This window comes from Neopsephotus bourkii, unplaced genomic scaffold (assembly GCF_033783945.1).
Source record: "Neopsephotus bourkii isolate Nb327-2 ecotype Australia unplaced genomic scaffold, CSIRO-AGI_Nbou_v1 NB_1768, whole genome shotgun sequence".
NCBI lineage: Eukaryota > Metazoa > Chordata > Aves > Psittaciformes > Psittacidae > Neopsephotus > Neopsephotus bourkii.
In genome coordinates, this window is record NW_026902242.1 from 7,627,765 (window position 1) to 7,644,086 (window position 16,322).

The window sequence follows — 16,322 nt, forward strand, 5'->3', positions numbered from 1 at the left end:
GAAGTCACCTACGGGTTTGTGCTCAGAGCTGTTCTTTTTGCTGCCTGTTTTTGTGTGGTTTTACATAATAATAATGAGTCTCACTTCCAAATCAGTTCCTGGTTTTGCTGTGTGACTTTTGAGGGCTTTTTCTGTGTGTCATTAACTCAGTTACTGCTGAATTTTGGTATTCAGAGTTTGTTTGTTCTAATCTAACTAGTGTCTAACGTTAGAATAAACAGCTTCTACAATGCAATGAACTCCTTACTATGTCAGTCCCCTTGGTCGCTTTGATTTCTTGTTTCCCAGTTAATGTCCTTAAAGACTTCATCTTAAAGGCATTCAGATCTGCACTCTCTGTTGTAAATCTGGACCATCTCTTTAAAACCAGCAACTTTATGGTCTTTTTTTTTTTCTGTCACAACAAAGGAAGGAGGAGAAGTAAAAGCTGTGTTTGTGTGTCTGGTGCAGGGAAAGGTTATGGGACTTTTCCTCCTCCCCTCTTGAAAAGAAAACAACAAGAGCACGTGTTGTGGTTCAGCCAGCATGTTGCAGTAGATACAACGGGGAGTTTGTTTTCTCTGACTCTTGTGGTAACCCAGGCATCTGAGATGAAGCACATCTGCAGACCCTGTTATCTGAAGTCGCACCAGAATTACTAGAATAGGCTAAACCTGAGCTGCAGTTCCCACGCTTCAGAATGAAAATACCCTTTATTTAGTTAGTTCAGCTGCGTTACCTTGGGGGTGCTGTTATGAGCATCGTACAGCTAACAGATGTGACTGCTCTGCAGGCCTCACTATGCTAGCGGTGACCCCAGTGCCATGAGGGTGCTGGGCTGTGCCAGTGGCTCCTGCCCTTCCTGGGGCAGCCGCCTGTTCTAGCACCTTCTTTTCTCCCTTTGCAGGCGGTCACCAGTGCGGCCACACCACGCAACTGCCTGTGCTGACGTGACGCAGCAGCGGGCACGGAGTGGAAGCCACCTCCACTGGCAGCAGCAGAAGCCCGGCTCAGCCTCAGGTATCCCAGACTGGTTTGTGTTGGAAGGGACCTTAAAGCTCATCCAGTTCCAACCCCCTGCCATGTGCAGGGACACCTTCCACTAGAGCAGGTTGCCCCAAGCCCCGTCCAACCTGGCCTTGAACATTGCCAGGGATGGGGCAGCCACAGCTTCTCTGGGCACCCTGTGCCAGCACCTCAGCACCCTCACAGGGAAGAATTTCTGCCTAATCTCAAACTCCCTTCTATCAGGTTAAAGCCCTTCCCCCTTTTCCTGTCACTACAGGCCCTTGTTCAAAGCCCCTCTCCAGGTTTCTCGTAGCCCCTTTAGGCACTGGAGCTGCTCTGAGTTCTCCCTTTAAGGAGCCTTCTCTTCTCCAGGCTGAACCAGCCTGGCTCTCTCAGCCTGGCTCCAGAGCAGAGCTGCTCCAGCCCTCACAGCATCTCCGTGGCCTCCTCTGGACTCGCTCCAACAGCTCCACGTCCCTCTTGTGTTGTTGCCCCAGAGCTGGATGCGGGACTGCAGCGGGGGGGCCTCACCAGAAGGGGGTAGAGGAGGAGAATCCCCTCCCTCAACCTGCTGCTGGTCACACTCAGGGGATGCAGCCTGGCATGTACTTGTGAAACTGCCCCCTGAGGGTGAGCTTTGCAGTAGAGCTCTACGCACCTGAGTCCTGCACAACCTGATAGCCAAGGGTCTCGCCCTGACCAAGGATGTGCGTTTCCTCTGCTGCTTTCCGAGAGTTCTGCTAACAGGCATGTGGCATGCAAGTGACAGGCAAACAGCTCTACCAGAAAGCTGCTAGCTGTGTCCAGAGCTCTGGATGACGGCAGAGGGGTAAGATACATGAGGATGTTGGAGGAGGAGGAAGGAGGAGTTTAGAGTACATAAACGTAAATTGCATAGGAGGATGTACTGATGGAAGGTGATAGAGCAGATAGATCTCATTTACTGGCCTGTGAACTGGCCTCTTAGGTTATTTCTGAGGAACATCTTGAGCAGACAAGCCTATGACAGTATAGATTAAGGACATGGAGGAACCTGATCTTCTGGTGCATACAGCTTAGTTTTGAGATGTGCAGGTAATGTTGGAGCTGTGTCTGCATTTGTAAGTAATTGTTAAAACCTGTTGATAGAAAGTGTGATTTGCTTTTTCTTTCCAGCTTTTTTTTTGCATGGTAGACTCTCTGATTTGCTTAAGGTCTGTCCTTGCTGACCCTCGCTCAGGCAAGTGATCTAGTGTGCTTTGTGGGGTTTTGATATAACAATTCCAATTAGTTGTTTGGGCAGAAAACTTGACTGTTTCTCTTTTGTTTCATTTCATTTACTGACGAGATCTCAGATGTTACAGTCTCTAAATGATTGATGCTCTATAGTGCAGAGTCTGTTGGCATGTGTAAGTACCTTCATATGCACACACAAAAGGTGCAGGCAGGTACATCTTCCTCTGTGTGTTTCCCTCCTTTCCATGCTATACGCTTGACTTCAGGCACAAATTGCCCTCTGGCTTTCCAGAGTTGAGGCTGAACCATGGGGCAGACAGCTGGCAGTGGCTGCCAGAGCGAGGAGGCCCTATCACATAGAGCCAAATGTGCAGTGGTGTTACTGATAGTCTTACAAAATTACTTTGGTCAAGCAAACCTACAGAAGTGACTTACTGTAGACAGAAACCAAAGCATAGTATATTCAAAATCAGTAATTTCTGTGGTAGAGTGCGCTTCTTTTTCCTTTCCATTCTCTGCTTTGTGAATTTGCAGTATTTATCCCCTTGATTGTTTTTTCCATGGATTTTTTTAGTTCCCCATTTCTTTAATCCTTTGGGACATAAAAAAAAAAAAAATCACTTTCTGACCACTAATTCTGTGCTGTTCCAAGCACAAAGAGACATTGCTTCCTTTAGTGAGCAGTCTTAACCCAGAGCCTTTATTTCTGTTTACTAGTGATTGCATCATGTAGTGTCTTCTCAAGTCTTAACATCTCACGTAATGAGAGAAATTTCATCTTGAAGGCCTTTATTTTTCACTTGGTTGCTGTGTTTTGCCCTTTTATGCAACATGCCAGTGTCTTGTTTCTGATTTCAGGATAACTTTGCTTTGGAAAAGCTCCATTAGTTTTAATGGCATTCTTCTGATTTAAATCTGTGACAGTGGAATCAAGCCTTTAGCATTTATATTTTTGTGGGTATATTTCCCTCTGCCACTGCTGGTGCTTCGTTTCTGTCGAGTAGTGTGGAATTAATTGCAGATAAAGTTCACCGTAAGGGTTAGAGTGTTAAAGCTGCTGAGGAGGTGGTGGTTGTTGTTGTTGGTTTTGTTTTTCATCTAGCTTGCGTCATTCCAGGATAGAGCAGTTGTGAAATGTGCTGGATAGAGTATCAACTACTGATAGACTGTCTATTTCTGCCTCTTTAAAATCTTTCTTAAGCAATCGGTTATTAGATAGGTTCATTGCAGCAGTGTTTTCCAGGCATCCAGGTGACAACTGATCCTGTTTTAATGACAATTAAGTATTTTGTAGGGTAAATGAGCCATACCAAGCACTTACCTTGTAAAGATGCTTTAAAAAATGTATATGGAAAATGATGGCTTTTTTCTCAATGAGTAAAATGTACAGTACATATGCTGTTCTCTTGCTCTTGGTTAAGATGGTGCCTTTGAAAGCTCCTGTGTAAAAAGCCTGTTTAAAAAAAGCCTGCTCATTGTGTTCTATATTAAGCAATGATGTAGGCAGACTTGGATGGGGTAATTGCAGCCCTAAAGATGCTAGCATGTCAGGAAATGGCACTGCTGAGACGAGCCGATGTTTACTGACTGTGTAAGTGGGGAATGAGGGAAACTGAATACAGCCTTGCAGAAGCATGACAAAAACTTCCATAAACTTTAATTCTGTGCATGTCCTTCTAAGACACAAAATAAATACGACATGCATCTGGAATGATACCTGTGTCAGCCTTGCTGTATTTTGGTGGACGCTCATTTTAGAGCTCAGGAGTGGCAAAAAGCCCTATTGCTGGTGGATCAGTGGCTCACATCACCTCTAACATGCACTCTCTGCCAAGTCAGCTGCATTTCCTTTGGTTATGGACTTCAATATCAGCATGTGCTAACATTTGAGTACTTGATTTTGGCAATGTCAGTGCTCTGATAAATGTGAACATGTCTGTGTGCAGGGGAGAACGTCGTACACTTATATGTGAAACTGTAAAGTGTTTGGGCAAACCTTCTGATAGTAACTATTTGCTAGTAGTACTGTGGAAAACAGAAACTTTCCCTGTCCTCAGTAAAAGGTGCCTTTGGTTCTTATTTCCAGTAGTTTTACACAAACAAATGCAGTTCTGCTTTCATTCTGTTTTGGGTGCTAGCAGTTTACATTAAACTTTAATTGAATTTTAGGCTATTGGACAGCTCGTTTTTAGATGCTGGGATGAACAGGTGAAAACTTACAGACAAGGTTATTCAGTGAGATAACTGAATGTTACTGAACACTTAACATTGTAAGCCCTCGTAATATATTTATATATATTGGAAGCAGTGATTTTTGTTATAACTGAACTTTTACTTTGGAGGTTTCGGTCTCCTCTTTCCCCCTTTCGGAGTAGTGCTGTTACACCTGTACTTTAGAGGCTCCAGCTGAAATTTTCTCATTTGGAAAGAGAAAACCCCAACCTCTGGATCTTTATCCAGGAAATCCTTGGCTTCTGTCAGGCAGGTGACCTGATGGAGGCAAGATCCCAGTTGGGTTTTTATCTTGAACATTAGTCAAGTGGTGCAGGGACATTCAGAACTCGCCATCCAGAACACGTGTTCTATGGGTATCCTTTGCGATTAAGGTGTAGCTGAACATTGTCCTGTGCAAGGTCATTTGCCCTGTGATACTGTGTCACCTCTAGTAAAGGCCAAAAATAGTCACAGTTCATAGTGACCAGACAAGTGTTTTGTCTAATTCTCATGATGAAATTAAGACTGTACCAGACTGAGTACTGAAGTGTTTTAATTTTTCAGACCGTAGCACTGTGAAGGAGAAGCTCTGCAAATATTTCTCAATGACTCTATAGCCAACTGATGTAACAATGGTACTAATATTGGGACGCAGACTGAATAGAGAGGATAGTGGGATACGAGATTCCCCTGCCACCAAGCGGAAAGTGTTTGAAATGGACCCAAAGTCGTTGTCAGGCCCTGAGTTTTTCGACTTCTCCTCGGGATCATCCCATGCTGAAAGCATTCTCCAGATCTTCAATGAATTCCGAGACAGCCGGTTGTTCACAGATGTTATTATCTGCGTGGAAGGAAGGGAGTTTCCCTGCCACCGAGCCGTTCTCTCAGCCTGCAGCAGTTACTTCAGAGCTATGTTCTGCAACGACCACAGGGAGAGCAGGGAGATGCTGGTGGAAATCAATGGCATTCTTGCTGAAGCCATGGATTGCTTTTTGCAGTATGTATACACGGGCAAGGTGAAAATCACTACAGAGAATGTGCAGTATCTCTTTGAAACATCAAGTCTCTTTCAGATCAGTGTTCTGCGCGACGCCTGTGCCAAGTTCCTGGAAGAACAGCTGGATCCTTGCAATTGCCTGGGCATCCAGCGTTTCGCAGATGCACACTCGCTCAAGACACTGTTCACCAAGTGCAGAAACTTTGCTCTTCAGACATTTGAGGATGTGTCCCAGCATGAAGAATTCCTCGAGCTGGGGAAGGATGAGCTTATCGATTACATTTGCAGTGATGAACTGGTGATCAGTAAGGAGGAGATGGTGTTTGAGGCTGTCATGCGCTGGGTGTACCGGGCGGTTGAGTTGCGAAGGCCAGTGTTACATGAACTTCTGACGCATGTCAGGCTCCCACTGTTACACCCAAACTACTTTGTTCAGACTGTGGAAGTGGACCAGCTGATTCAAAACTCCCCAGAGTGCTATCAGCTGCTGCATGAAGCCAGACGATACCATATCCTTGGAAATGAGATGATGTCTCCCAGAACTAGGCCACGCAGGTGAGGAATTTTCTCTCTCTCCCCTTATTTCTGTAGCAGAAGGACATAGTTTGCTGTACAGATGTTTGATAGACACATGCCCAGAAAACAAAAATCTCTTGCAAATGATTTTATGTTCCATTCTGGAGCCACCGCGGTTACACTTCTGTACGTGAGTCTTTTTGCACAGATTATTGCCATGAAAGAAAGGACTGTTCGGGTAAGTGAACTCATACTGCCTTGCATGTAAACTACTTTCTAAAGGTTCGTGTTTGCTAGGTGAGATTTGAAGTTAGTTTGTACAACAGCAGTGACTTGAAAAGAACTGGCTATGCTATAGCAGGTAAACCATCCCATTTCCCAACCTTCTAATGAAGTGATGGAAGTGTACAGCATACTATAAAGGATGGGGATATGTAGTCAGAGCATTCACTTGCTACATCACAAATACCTTACAGATGGAGTAGTACAGGGATTTGTAATAGACAACAGACAGCAGACCAACAGGTTCTTTGCTGAAGAAACTAAATCTTGCATTTTTACAGAATTACAGAACAGTTCCTGCAGAGTTTCATGCTTATTCTGTGACATTTTAATAATTCAGAATTGCTGCGACTTAATAACGTGTTACACAAATGAGTGTCTGAGGTTGTAAGAAGAAACGAGGAAGAGTCCATTAGTGGCATTTATGAGCAGTGGTGCTTGTGATTCATTTCTTCTCCTGAAAATGTCTTTCCCCAGCCTTACTTCCCCATGAAGGCTGACATGATAGCTGGTTTATTGTTAACTCCAACTGATTTGAGCTGTAGTTATAAAATCATGTATTATATTAAGGTGATGCAATGAACTGAGACAGACAGACTGTGTTAGGAGTTACTCTTTGTTTACTCTTAGTCATATGTGGTTGCTGTACAGTCACTGTGCATGGAACCTTTATTTTTTTTGGCATGTGTTAAAGGCTTGCTGGGGGGGGGGGGGGAAATTACTTGGTGAGCATTTGCCCCATTAGTGGCTTTCCAGTCTTCAGTCCTGCTGTGAGAGAAATTCTCAAGCTCCTGGCAGCCTTGCTGCCAGGTTCTCTAAGCTGTACGCTGCCATGGAAGGTCTTTGAAAACTTGTGGTTCATGGCAGTTTGGAAACTGGTACACTCGTAGTTTTGAAGGCATTTCATACCCTGAGTGTGGGCCTTGGGGTGCGAGTTCAGACCAAAGATGACCTTGTTTCATGAGCAATGGGAGGGGGGCTTTATCTTGTGTGGTGCTTGTTCTATGCCTGTTACTCAGTGTGATAAAGCAAGCATATCCTCTCAGACCTAACAGTTTTGTCCAAGTGCATGGTATGTGTGTATACTTGAGAATCTCAGCACCCTCAGGGTAGTGTTCTGGGTTGTAGATCAAGTACCTTGCTTAATGCAGGGGATTTCTGAAGCTGGGGAGGGAAGGAGCTGGTTTCAGAGTTTGCGGGGTTTGTTTGCTTTACTGCCAAGCTTATTAAACTGCACTGTGATTCGAGTAGGCAGGAACGAGAGAAGTAATTTACAAAGAGAAAAACTGGCTGACCTCCCAGCAGCAATTTTTTCCCCTTTTCTATATTACATTCATGGAATAGTTCTTTGTCATTTGTTTCTGTTGCCTGGTTGTTTCTGTTGCCTATAGCAAAAAGAGATCATGTTTTAAAACAGTTACCAGGTCCCCTTCCCCCATCTTGTCCTCACACCTTTCCTAGGCATTTCGGGGGGGGGGTGAGGAGCAGACACTCGAGCTCTTTTCCTTCTTTCTTGCGTTCCTCAATTTCTTTTTGTATATAAACTGTTGGTGAAAGGAGTCAGGCTGCAGGATCAGGAATTCCCACACCAGTGGTTTTACTGTTTCGATTGTGATTGCTTGTGCGAGTATGTGCGCACCTCCAGGTGAAGCGGGTTCTAACCAGTTGTTTCAGAATAACAGTGTGGAATGCAATTTGCAGTTGGTTTTTATTTTGTTTTTCCTTTCTGAAGCCAGTGAAGAATTCCCTGAAGTAAATCAATGTTTAAAATGCATTCTAACGGTTGCCTGCTTGCTCTCTTCCCACTAGGCATGTCTGTCTGAAAGACCTTTTCATTTATTTACAACGGCTTAGTGACATCTTGAGGTTGTCTCTCATGCGCCTTTTAAGTCTGTCTTGTCCCCTGCTGCTTGTGCTGTTGCATGGCAGATCTCCAAGCTGAGATCAAGCTGTAAGCAATAACACATTTCCATATACAAAAAAAGCTCTTCCTGCTGTGTGCTTTGAATTATCTCCAGATTTTCATGTACCTGTGAATTCTTCAGTCACACAGTTTCTGTTAAGCTGTCTGGTAACAATACGTGAGCGTTCAATTAATTAGAAGTTACAACATCTATTCATTCTAATGCATCCTTTTTTGTTATAATGTAGCCCCTTGGCTTTAATGTAGTCCCTTATTCCACCCCCGCGGCCGCCCCCAGGAGATGAGTGTTTATTTCACTTTATAATCTGTCATCCCATTTACTGCCCAAAAGTGAACTAAAAAATAGTAGTGATTTACCAGAGTTCCTGAAATTTGTCTCCCAGACTTAAAATGTTTTTGAATGTAATGTGTCTGTACTACTGCAAGTACTTCTGTCCAGCTGACGCTGTGCTGGCTGGCGTTCTCACCTCATCTGTAGGTCTGCATGTAACTCAGGACCCCTTGGAAACCTGTTCTTGGGACTGCAGGGCACTGTGGGCTGTCTTCCACCCCCCCCCCCCACCTTTTCTATTTTGAGCACCTCTTACTGAGAGGAGGGTGTCTGCTGGAATCTGTCTGGTGCCTGTTTTAGCTCACCTCTGTTACTCTGTTCACACCATTTCTTCTGAGGGCTGTAAGGAGGACTTCTATTATGCATCCTCTGTCATTTGCAAACAGTGTTTTGGAATTAACCTTAAACCCTGTAGAGTGCAAGGCTCCTTCAATGAGGCCTAACAGACAGAATGTTTCTCAACTGAAGAAAGGATTCAGTTAGATAGGTACTGAAAAGATGGGGAAAAGTTTTGGTTTTCAGTGGATTTGAAGTACCATACTAAATGAATATTTTCTTTAAAGAGCAAAACTCCCATCATAACAATGAACAGAGCTCTCTCCAGTCAAAGATTTTTGGGTTCATTTAGTGTTAAAATACAGGTTGATAATCTGGTACAGTAAGCTTTTCAGTAAGCAATGGAGGCCTTGATTCTAATCTAGAAAGTAATCAACAGTCTTCATACATACATACAGTTAGCTGATGTATCTGGGCTTGCTTTAAAGGCAAATTGAGATGAGTACCTTGCTTTTAAGGAAATTCTTTTCCTGAGTGATGCTTTCTGGCACAGGAGCTTCCCCTCTCTTATCCTTTGAGAGATTCTTTTCAGAGTTGTTCCTCAAAAAAGCAAAAACCAGTAACAGTAAATACATAGAAACCAAGAAGGAGCATGACTTGAGAGCTGAGCAGCTGAAGAGAGTGTTTCTTCTGACTAGTTCAGGTATGTGAGTATGCTTCCTCAGTTACCTATCTTCGTTTGCGTAAGCTTACATTGTCATTTAGCATAGCCTTTGCCTATTTAAAATACTCTGAGTAGAAATATATATGGTATATTTAAATCATGGTTGTGACCAGGAGATATAGAAGGGCTAACTGGTTTTATTCCTGATGTTTCAAACCAGGGAAATGTCATTGGGATGTATAAGTTAATATGTGCATAAGCTCCCATTAGGAAATTGGAGGATGGATCGTGCAACTTTTATCACAAATGCAGTCATAAAAATTTGGGGTTGGTTTTGGGTTTGTTTGGGTTTTTTGGGGGGGTAAGGAGAGTGGGGAGAGAACCGCAGTACTTAGCAATAGTATGAAGAAGATCATATATTGGAATAAAACTTAAAGCAGGACACAACAAAAAGGTTTACCAAAAAAAAAGATTAATCTTGCAGTCAGTTTTACTTAATTTATTTCAAGCAGTCCTTGAAATAACTGTATCAGTGCAAAATCCTTTCTGCTGAAAATGCCCTAAAAAGAAAGGATTTTGATAAACAGTTGCAAGACATTGTAAATTTGAGAGGAGGAATGAAAGTTGGTCGTAGTTTGATTGCATGTCAAAGATGATTAATTCTCTACATTCAAATGTGGATTAACATAACGAGTTCTGTTATTGCTGTGAATAGAGTATGTATAATGCAGAAGAATTGGGTTAATAGGAGACTGAGTGTGTGGAATATAATTTAAAGGGTTATTTGTGTACATTGTAGACTAATGCTTTTTTTTTTTCATACAGAGTTTTAGGTTTTGTTTTAGACTTGAATTCTTATTTCAGCTTCCTTAAGTTTTCTTCTGTCACTGCACTGTTTCACTTCTTTAACTCTGCATTGGCTCTAAGCTCTCTTTTCCCTTATTTTGGTGCTTAAATGCCTTTATTTATTTATTTATTTTGGCCAGTAAAGAACCTAAACCTTTTAAAACTGAGTATTTAAGCAATGTAAAGTCCTATGAATTATGTGATCAGGAAGGGTTCACATGGGGACTGGTTTCATTGTGACTACTCACCTCACTGTCTGGCCTCACTTGAACTCTGTTTCTGGTATCTCTAGGTACACAGTCAAAGGAAAAGTATTTCTAGAGTAAGGGTTTTCTGTATTTAATTATTTCATTTTCACACAGGATGTTGTGCAATGCAATTCCACCAGTTACAGCACCTTTCTGTGTGGTAACCTGCTGTGTAATGAGACAGCTGGAAACAGTCAAAACCTCTCTTTGCTAAATGGCTCTTTCTTTGCTGTAGAAGTTAATGCTAAATAATAAACTTTCTTGTTTTCACACAGTTTGAAGACAGTGGTGTTTGGCCTCCATGTACTACTAAATATCCTCTGCATCTGGGTTTTCTGTGTTCCTTTTCTAGATCAACCGGTTATTCTGAGGTGATAGTTGTTGTTGGAGGCTGTGAACGAGTTGGAGGGTTTAATTTGCCATATACTGAGTGCTACGATCCTGTAACAGGAGAGTGGAAGTCACTGGCTAAACTTCCAGAGTTTACCAAGTCTGAGTATGCAGTGTGTGCCCTGCGGAATGATATTCTTGTTTCAGGTGAATAATCCTAAAAACATTCAAGGCTTTGTCTTTTCTTTGCTACATGTTTTGTTTTGTTCTTTCTTTGTAAGTAGTGTTACCGATGTTGGTACTGTGAGCTTCCAGCAGCTCACCTGAAAGCCACTTTGTCAGTGGTGACCACCAGCCCCAAACCAATCTCACTATAGACTGTCTGTAGACTACAAATTGTGTTTTATAGGACTTTTGCTTGGTATTAATTGACAGGTTTTTACAGCTGATTACAGGATAACAGTTGTGTTTAAGGAGACAAGTTTCTGCTCCTTAAATGCGCTGCTTTAAAATATACTAACAGCCTGTTTGCAGCAACAGTTGGAAAAATCTGAAGCAACAAATCCCAAGCAATCTTTTCCCAGCAGCATTCTCTTTGCTACAAAAGGTGCTGTACTCTGGTTAAACCACCAGTTGTCTGAGAGCAGCACAGCAGTGGTGCGTTGCTGCTGACTTGCTTCTATTGTATGGATTCCCAGACTCCAAAATTAAAACAGTTTAAGCTTCTTCTCATGGTGGGAACAAAAAATGGAAACAAATTCTTTTTAGCACCTGAGTTGGGGATCCATTTATACTAGCCTTTTAGGGTAAAATGAGCAATAGCTGTAGGTTTTTAAACATCCCTCGTCCCATCTTTTAGGTAGGGTAAATGTATAGGGTTCAGCTGATGGCTTAGACACCAAGCTGCATGTGTCAGACAAATAAATTGTCTCCTTGGATGTGTAGTACATGTGTCATTTGAGCAAACTGTAAAACCATGGATATCACAGAATCATAGGATAGTTAGGGTGGGAAAGGACGTTAAGATCATCTAGTTCCACCCCCCTGCTATGGGCAGGGACACCTAACAAGATGTACATATGAACCAAACAGAGGAACAAGTGGGGTTATGGATGTGCCATGAGGCACACAAACAGTTAAAGAATTTCAGTCTCAGGAAATAATCTGAAGGGATCTTAGCATGTTTCTGGGAAAGGCACACATAAGTAAAATAACTTGTTGTATGTTCTCATGTTTGAAATCCACTGAAACTGACTTTTTTCAGTCAATTTGTATGAACATAGATACATCTTTATTTTACCTAAAAAAAAAAAAAGAAGTTTTCATGGCTTGCTCTACAGAGGTATGTTAATAGTTAAAATATCTCATTCAATAGTGAATTTACTGAAATTGGCATATTTTTTGTTTTCCAAGGTGGAAGAATCAATAGCCGGGATGTTTGGATTTATAACTCTCAACTTAACATTTGGATCAGAGTTGCCTCCTTAAATAAAGGCAGATGGCGTCATAAAATGGCTGTTCTTCTTGGTAAAGTAAGTATGTTAATAATGGTTTTATAGTGGGGATGTCTGTATGTAACAAAACAGTGGAGCAAACGTGTAGTATTCAGCACTACTTAATATGACTTTGCCTTGACATAAAACCACTAGTTGGGATCAACTGCCCATGGGATTCTGTTAATGAAAGTTAGCAAAGATGTGGTATCCCTTGGTATCTGTGGTTAGGGAAGCCTGTGGTATCCCTTGGACTTCTTAAAGGTGAGGCTTGCAGCTGGTGCAAACAGAGGGAGGAAGTTAAAAAAATAGTAATAAGGCCTGCTTCTTGAATATGAGAGAAGCAACAGGAAAGAAAAGCAAAGCTTACAGACTGAGAGGAAGAAACAGTTCTGTGAGCAAGTATGAGAAAGGCAAAACTCAGAAAAGCAAAGGTAAATTCAGATGGATTCTTGCCATTGCTGAATTTAATATGTAAAAAGAGAAATGCAGAGGCTCTTGATTCCTTTTGTAACAAATGGCATTCAAATAGGAAGTTTCTAGCTCAGTATTAAAAGTACTATACTTTGGACATGTGTTTGCAATGCCATTGCACACATGACTGAATGGAACTCTCCAGAGTCTTTACCTATTATTTTTAGACAATACCCTTCATCCTTCTCCTCCTGTGTATAAATTAAAAATAAGAGGACAGTGTCCCTTCACAAACCTAGCAACATTAATGGTTCTTGCAGCTTTAAATTTAATTCAGTTTCATCTTTAAATGTAATAACTACTCTAAAAATTGAATGATGATAGTTTTCACCACTTTGCATTAGGTGTATGTTGTTGGAGGATATGATGGACAAAACCGCCTCAGCAGTGTGGAGTGTTACGATTCATTTTCTAATCGATGGACGGAGGTGGCTCCCCTTAAAGAAGCTGTGAGCTCTCCAGCTGTCACAAGCTGTGTTGGCAAACTCTTTGTGATTGGGGGTGGTCCTGATGACAACACGTGCTCTGACAAGGTGAGTTAATTGTATTTGATTGCTTCTTTTATCTATGGTAAACAGTATTCCTGGTTTAAAAACAGAGAGAGATCTGTTGTAGCTGTTCTGTTGAATGGAGTATGGAAGTACAGTAATACAAAAAAGAATACAGTAGAAAACATTAACTTGGTAAGATGCTGTTACTGTGGTCTTCCTCATGGGTACTCTCATTGGCTGCACAAGTTCTGTGAATTCTTAAACTTGAATGTTAGGAAAATAATGTTGAACATAGTGCATGTGTAGACATTATTGATATATAGACCTATATTTATATTACCTTGATTTTCATGAGGCGATATTGCCCACCAGGTATTGCTGCTTTGGCTCTCCTTGTATAACTCTGTGGGTGTGCCAGGTTATTTTTTTCAGTTCTGGTTTTAATCTGAAATGCATGTATTTGCTTTCAGGTTCAGTCTTACGATCCTGATAGTAATACTTGGTTGCTCCGTGCAACTATCCCCATTGCAAAAAGATGTATTACGGCTGTGTCTTTAAACAATCTGATCTATGTTGCTGGTGGACTTACCAAAGCAATATACTGCTATGATCCAATTGAGGACTACTGGATGCATGTACAGAATACATTCAGCAGACAGGTAATTAACACTAAAAAGCCTGCAGACATCTGAAAGGTATTTTTTGACAAGTATCTTGGCATGAAATGAGTATACTTGTTTAACACTGTTAAAATGGCATCTGATTCCATTCTTGCTATACTTCATCTGTGTAATTGAAGCTCATGCAGAAGAGGAAGCTTCTAAACCAGTTGCATTCAGCTGGCTATCACTGTTAGTGAGTCCAGGCTTCTTGTTTGAGAGCTGTTACTGTTGGAGAACAGTGTAACAGTGTAATGGATGATGTTTTAATTGTATAAAATCCATCTCCGTCAAGTTCTACTGCATGTTTAGACTCAGTTTAGGCTGAGGATAGTAATGTCCGTATAATTGATTAGAGCCTTTCAGGCAAAAAGTACTGAGGCTGTTCTCACAAGGTGACAAAAACCCTACTGTATAGCACAGACTGTCTGAGTTCAGCAGCAAGAGCAGTATCACTTCCACACATGGAACACTGAGTAGAATTCAAAGCTGTGTCTCCGTGGTAGTGAAGTGTGTGCATAGCTAATTTTGCTGATGTTTTTAAAATATCAGTCACATGCTCTATGGTGTTCACCTTAACAGAAAGGTCTTTTTGCTGGCCTTCCCTCTATTTCTCTGGTTTGGTTTGTGTTCTGTATTTAACAGAAGATTTTTCCATGCCTGCTTTTAAGGAAGAAATAAAATCCTATCTCTTTGCTTCAAGCAAGACGTAGGGCTGTCTTTTTCTTATGCACTCTTTTCTTAGTCATAACTCTTTTCCTAGTCATAACTCTTTTCCTTTCCCCTGTTTGCATCCCTCTTCATTATCTGTTACTTCTCTGAGGTGCCTCTCCTTGTTACCATTTTTTGCATTAATACTACCTACTGTGGTCCCTCTTCTGAAAACCTTTGTTCTCTTCTCCTTTCCTTTTCTCAGATGTTTAACTGGTAAGGGCAGAGTTCAGCTGTATTCCATTGGATCCCTTGTCTGAGCTCTGCGTAGTGAAGGCCTAGACCTGAAATAGTCTTTTCTGAGCAATTATGCTGCTGATTTCCCCAGTTACTGCAGAAAAATAGGATTTTCTGCATTCCCCCTTCCAGGATGGAACAGTATAGGCCAGTCTGTTTACAAACTGTAGTCACAATGCAATCCTTCTGCACTGGGAATTGAGGTCCTGCTGTTTAAATAATCGTGTATTTCTTTGTGTATTTTGAAACAGGAGAACTGTGGCATGTCTGTGTGTAATGGAAAAATCTATATCCTTGGTGGAAGACGAGAAAATGGTGAAGCCACAGACACTATTCTTTGTTATGACCCTGCAACGGGCATTATCACAGGAGTAGCAGCCATGCCCAGGCCAGTATCGTATCACGGCTGTGTGACGATTCATAGATATAATGAAAAAGGCTTTAAACTGTAGTCTTTTTTTGGGAAAAAAAAAGAAGATGGCACGAGTAAAACCAGTGGTCTGCTGCAAGACAGGCTTCTTAAAGATTCCTGGAGTGGAAGAATGTCCTTTCCCTGCCTAAGTGTCATACAAAAATTATATCCTGTGCCTTTAGGAAAAGAGTTAATTTAACTTGCAAAACAAGTCTGCAAGTCTGTCCAGTAACCAGAGTTCAGTTGCATCTACTGTGGGCTCTGATGCAAGAGCAGTAACAATACATTGTACCGGTGTTCAGAAAGTTTGCCCTATGTGTGCTTAGTAATTAAAATCTTGGAAGCTTTTTGGGGAAAGTGCCTTCACAAGCATTTATGCCTGTGTCCTAAGAAGTGTTATCTGCAAGGTGTTTCAGGTTCTGCTAATTGGAAAAATACACGGGCAAGTAAATTCCAAAGAATCATCTAAGACAACTACCTACAATTTAAAAGCTTACATAATTATAGCTTATATGCACAGCATTCTTACAAGCAGATCACTTGCCTTAACCAAGTAGATTTTATGTCAGGTCATACATGGTTTGGAATTTAAACAAAACCAAACAAAACAAACAATGTGGGACAGAATCTTTGAGGAATGTGTTTTTTTTTTAAGGAGAAACTAGTTGTTTGGTGAGCCACTGCAACTCACTGCAGTAACAATCGTGTACCTTAGCACTATGGGCCTTATTTGTAGTGTTGCTAAGCATTCATCAGAAGTACAAGGCTACATGACACGGAAAAACTAGTGACCACTGGGGTGTAGGCACGCATCTGTGCAGCAAGTCTGGAATCCCAGTTTTTAACTCTCTGAATAGTAATGGCTGAAGTCTGAAAGTTACTGGATTTGCTCTTGGCTCACTGCTAAGTGTCTATAAACTATTCAAGAAATAAAGGATCATGACCTCTGGATTCTACTGCTTTCTTGAATCAAATTGCCTCATGATAGATGTAGGGAATGGGGTTGCATCCTACA

At 41.6% G+C, this 16,322-nt stretch overlaps 2 protein-coding genes across 4 annotated transcripts in view; one reads left to right on the forward strand and one right to left on the reverse strand.

Annotated features, from left to right (window-relative positions):
- PLEKHB2 (pleckstrin homology domain containing B2) overlaps positions 1-16,322 on the reverse strand; it is a 472,273-nt gene that overhangs the window by 387,575 nt on the left and 68,376 nt on the right. The gene's annotated exons all lie outside the window — the stretch shown is intronic.
- On the forward strand, positions 890-16,256 carry KLHL24 (kelch like family member 24). 3 transcript variants are annotated; one of them, XM_061378927.1, is made up of 7 exons: positions 890-999; positions 4,981-5,968; positions 10,853-11,037; positions 12,244-12,362; positions 13,142-13,330; positions 13,759-13,947; positions 15,147-16,256. In XM_061378927.1, exons 2-7 carry the CDS (start codon positions 5,049-5,051, stop codon positions 15,345-15,347), a joined length of 1,803 nt encoding a protein of 600 aa, XP_061234911.1. In that variant the 5' UTR covers positions 890-999; positions 4,981-5,048; the 3' UTR covers positions 15,348-16,256. The 3 variants fall into 3 exon arrangements, with proteins under 3 accessions (XP_061234911.1, XP_061234912.1, XP_061234913.1); XM_061378928.1 differs by having other exon boundaries at positions 906-1,018; positions 5,001-5,968; XM_061378929.1 differs by lacking the exon at positions 890-999 and adding an exon at positions 3,592-4,274 and having other exon boundaries at positions 4,998-5,968.

Excerpts from the sequence above, each read along its gene's own strand:
- KLHL24 (XM_061378927.1), top strand. The coding sequence starts at position 5,049 with ATGGTACTAATATTGGGACGCAGACTGAATAGAGAGGATAGTGGGATA. Across the intron at positions 5,969-10,852 it reads CCCAGAACTAGGCCACGCAG|ATCAACCGGTTATTCTGAGG; the intron begins GTGAGGAATTTT and ends TTCCTTTTCTAG. Across the intron at positions 11,038-12,243 it reads GAATGATATTCTTGTTTCAG|GTGGAAGAATCAATAGCCGG; the intron begins GTGAATAATCCT and ends TTGTTTTCCAAG.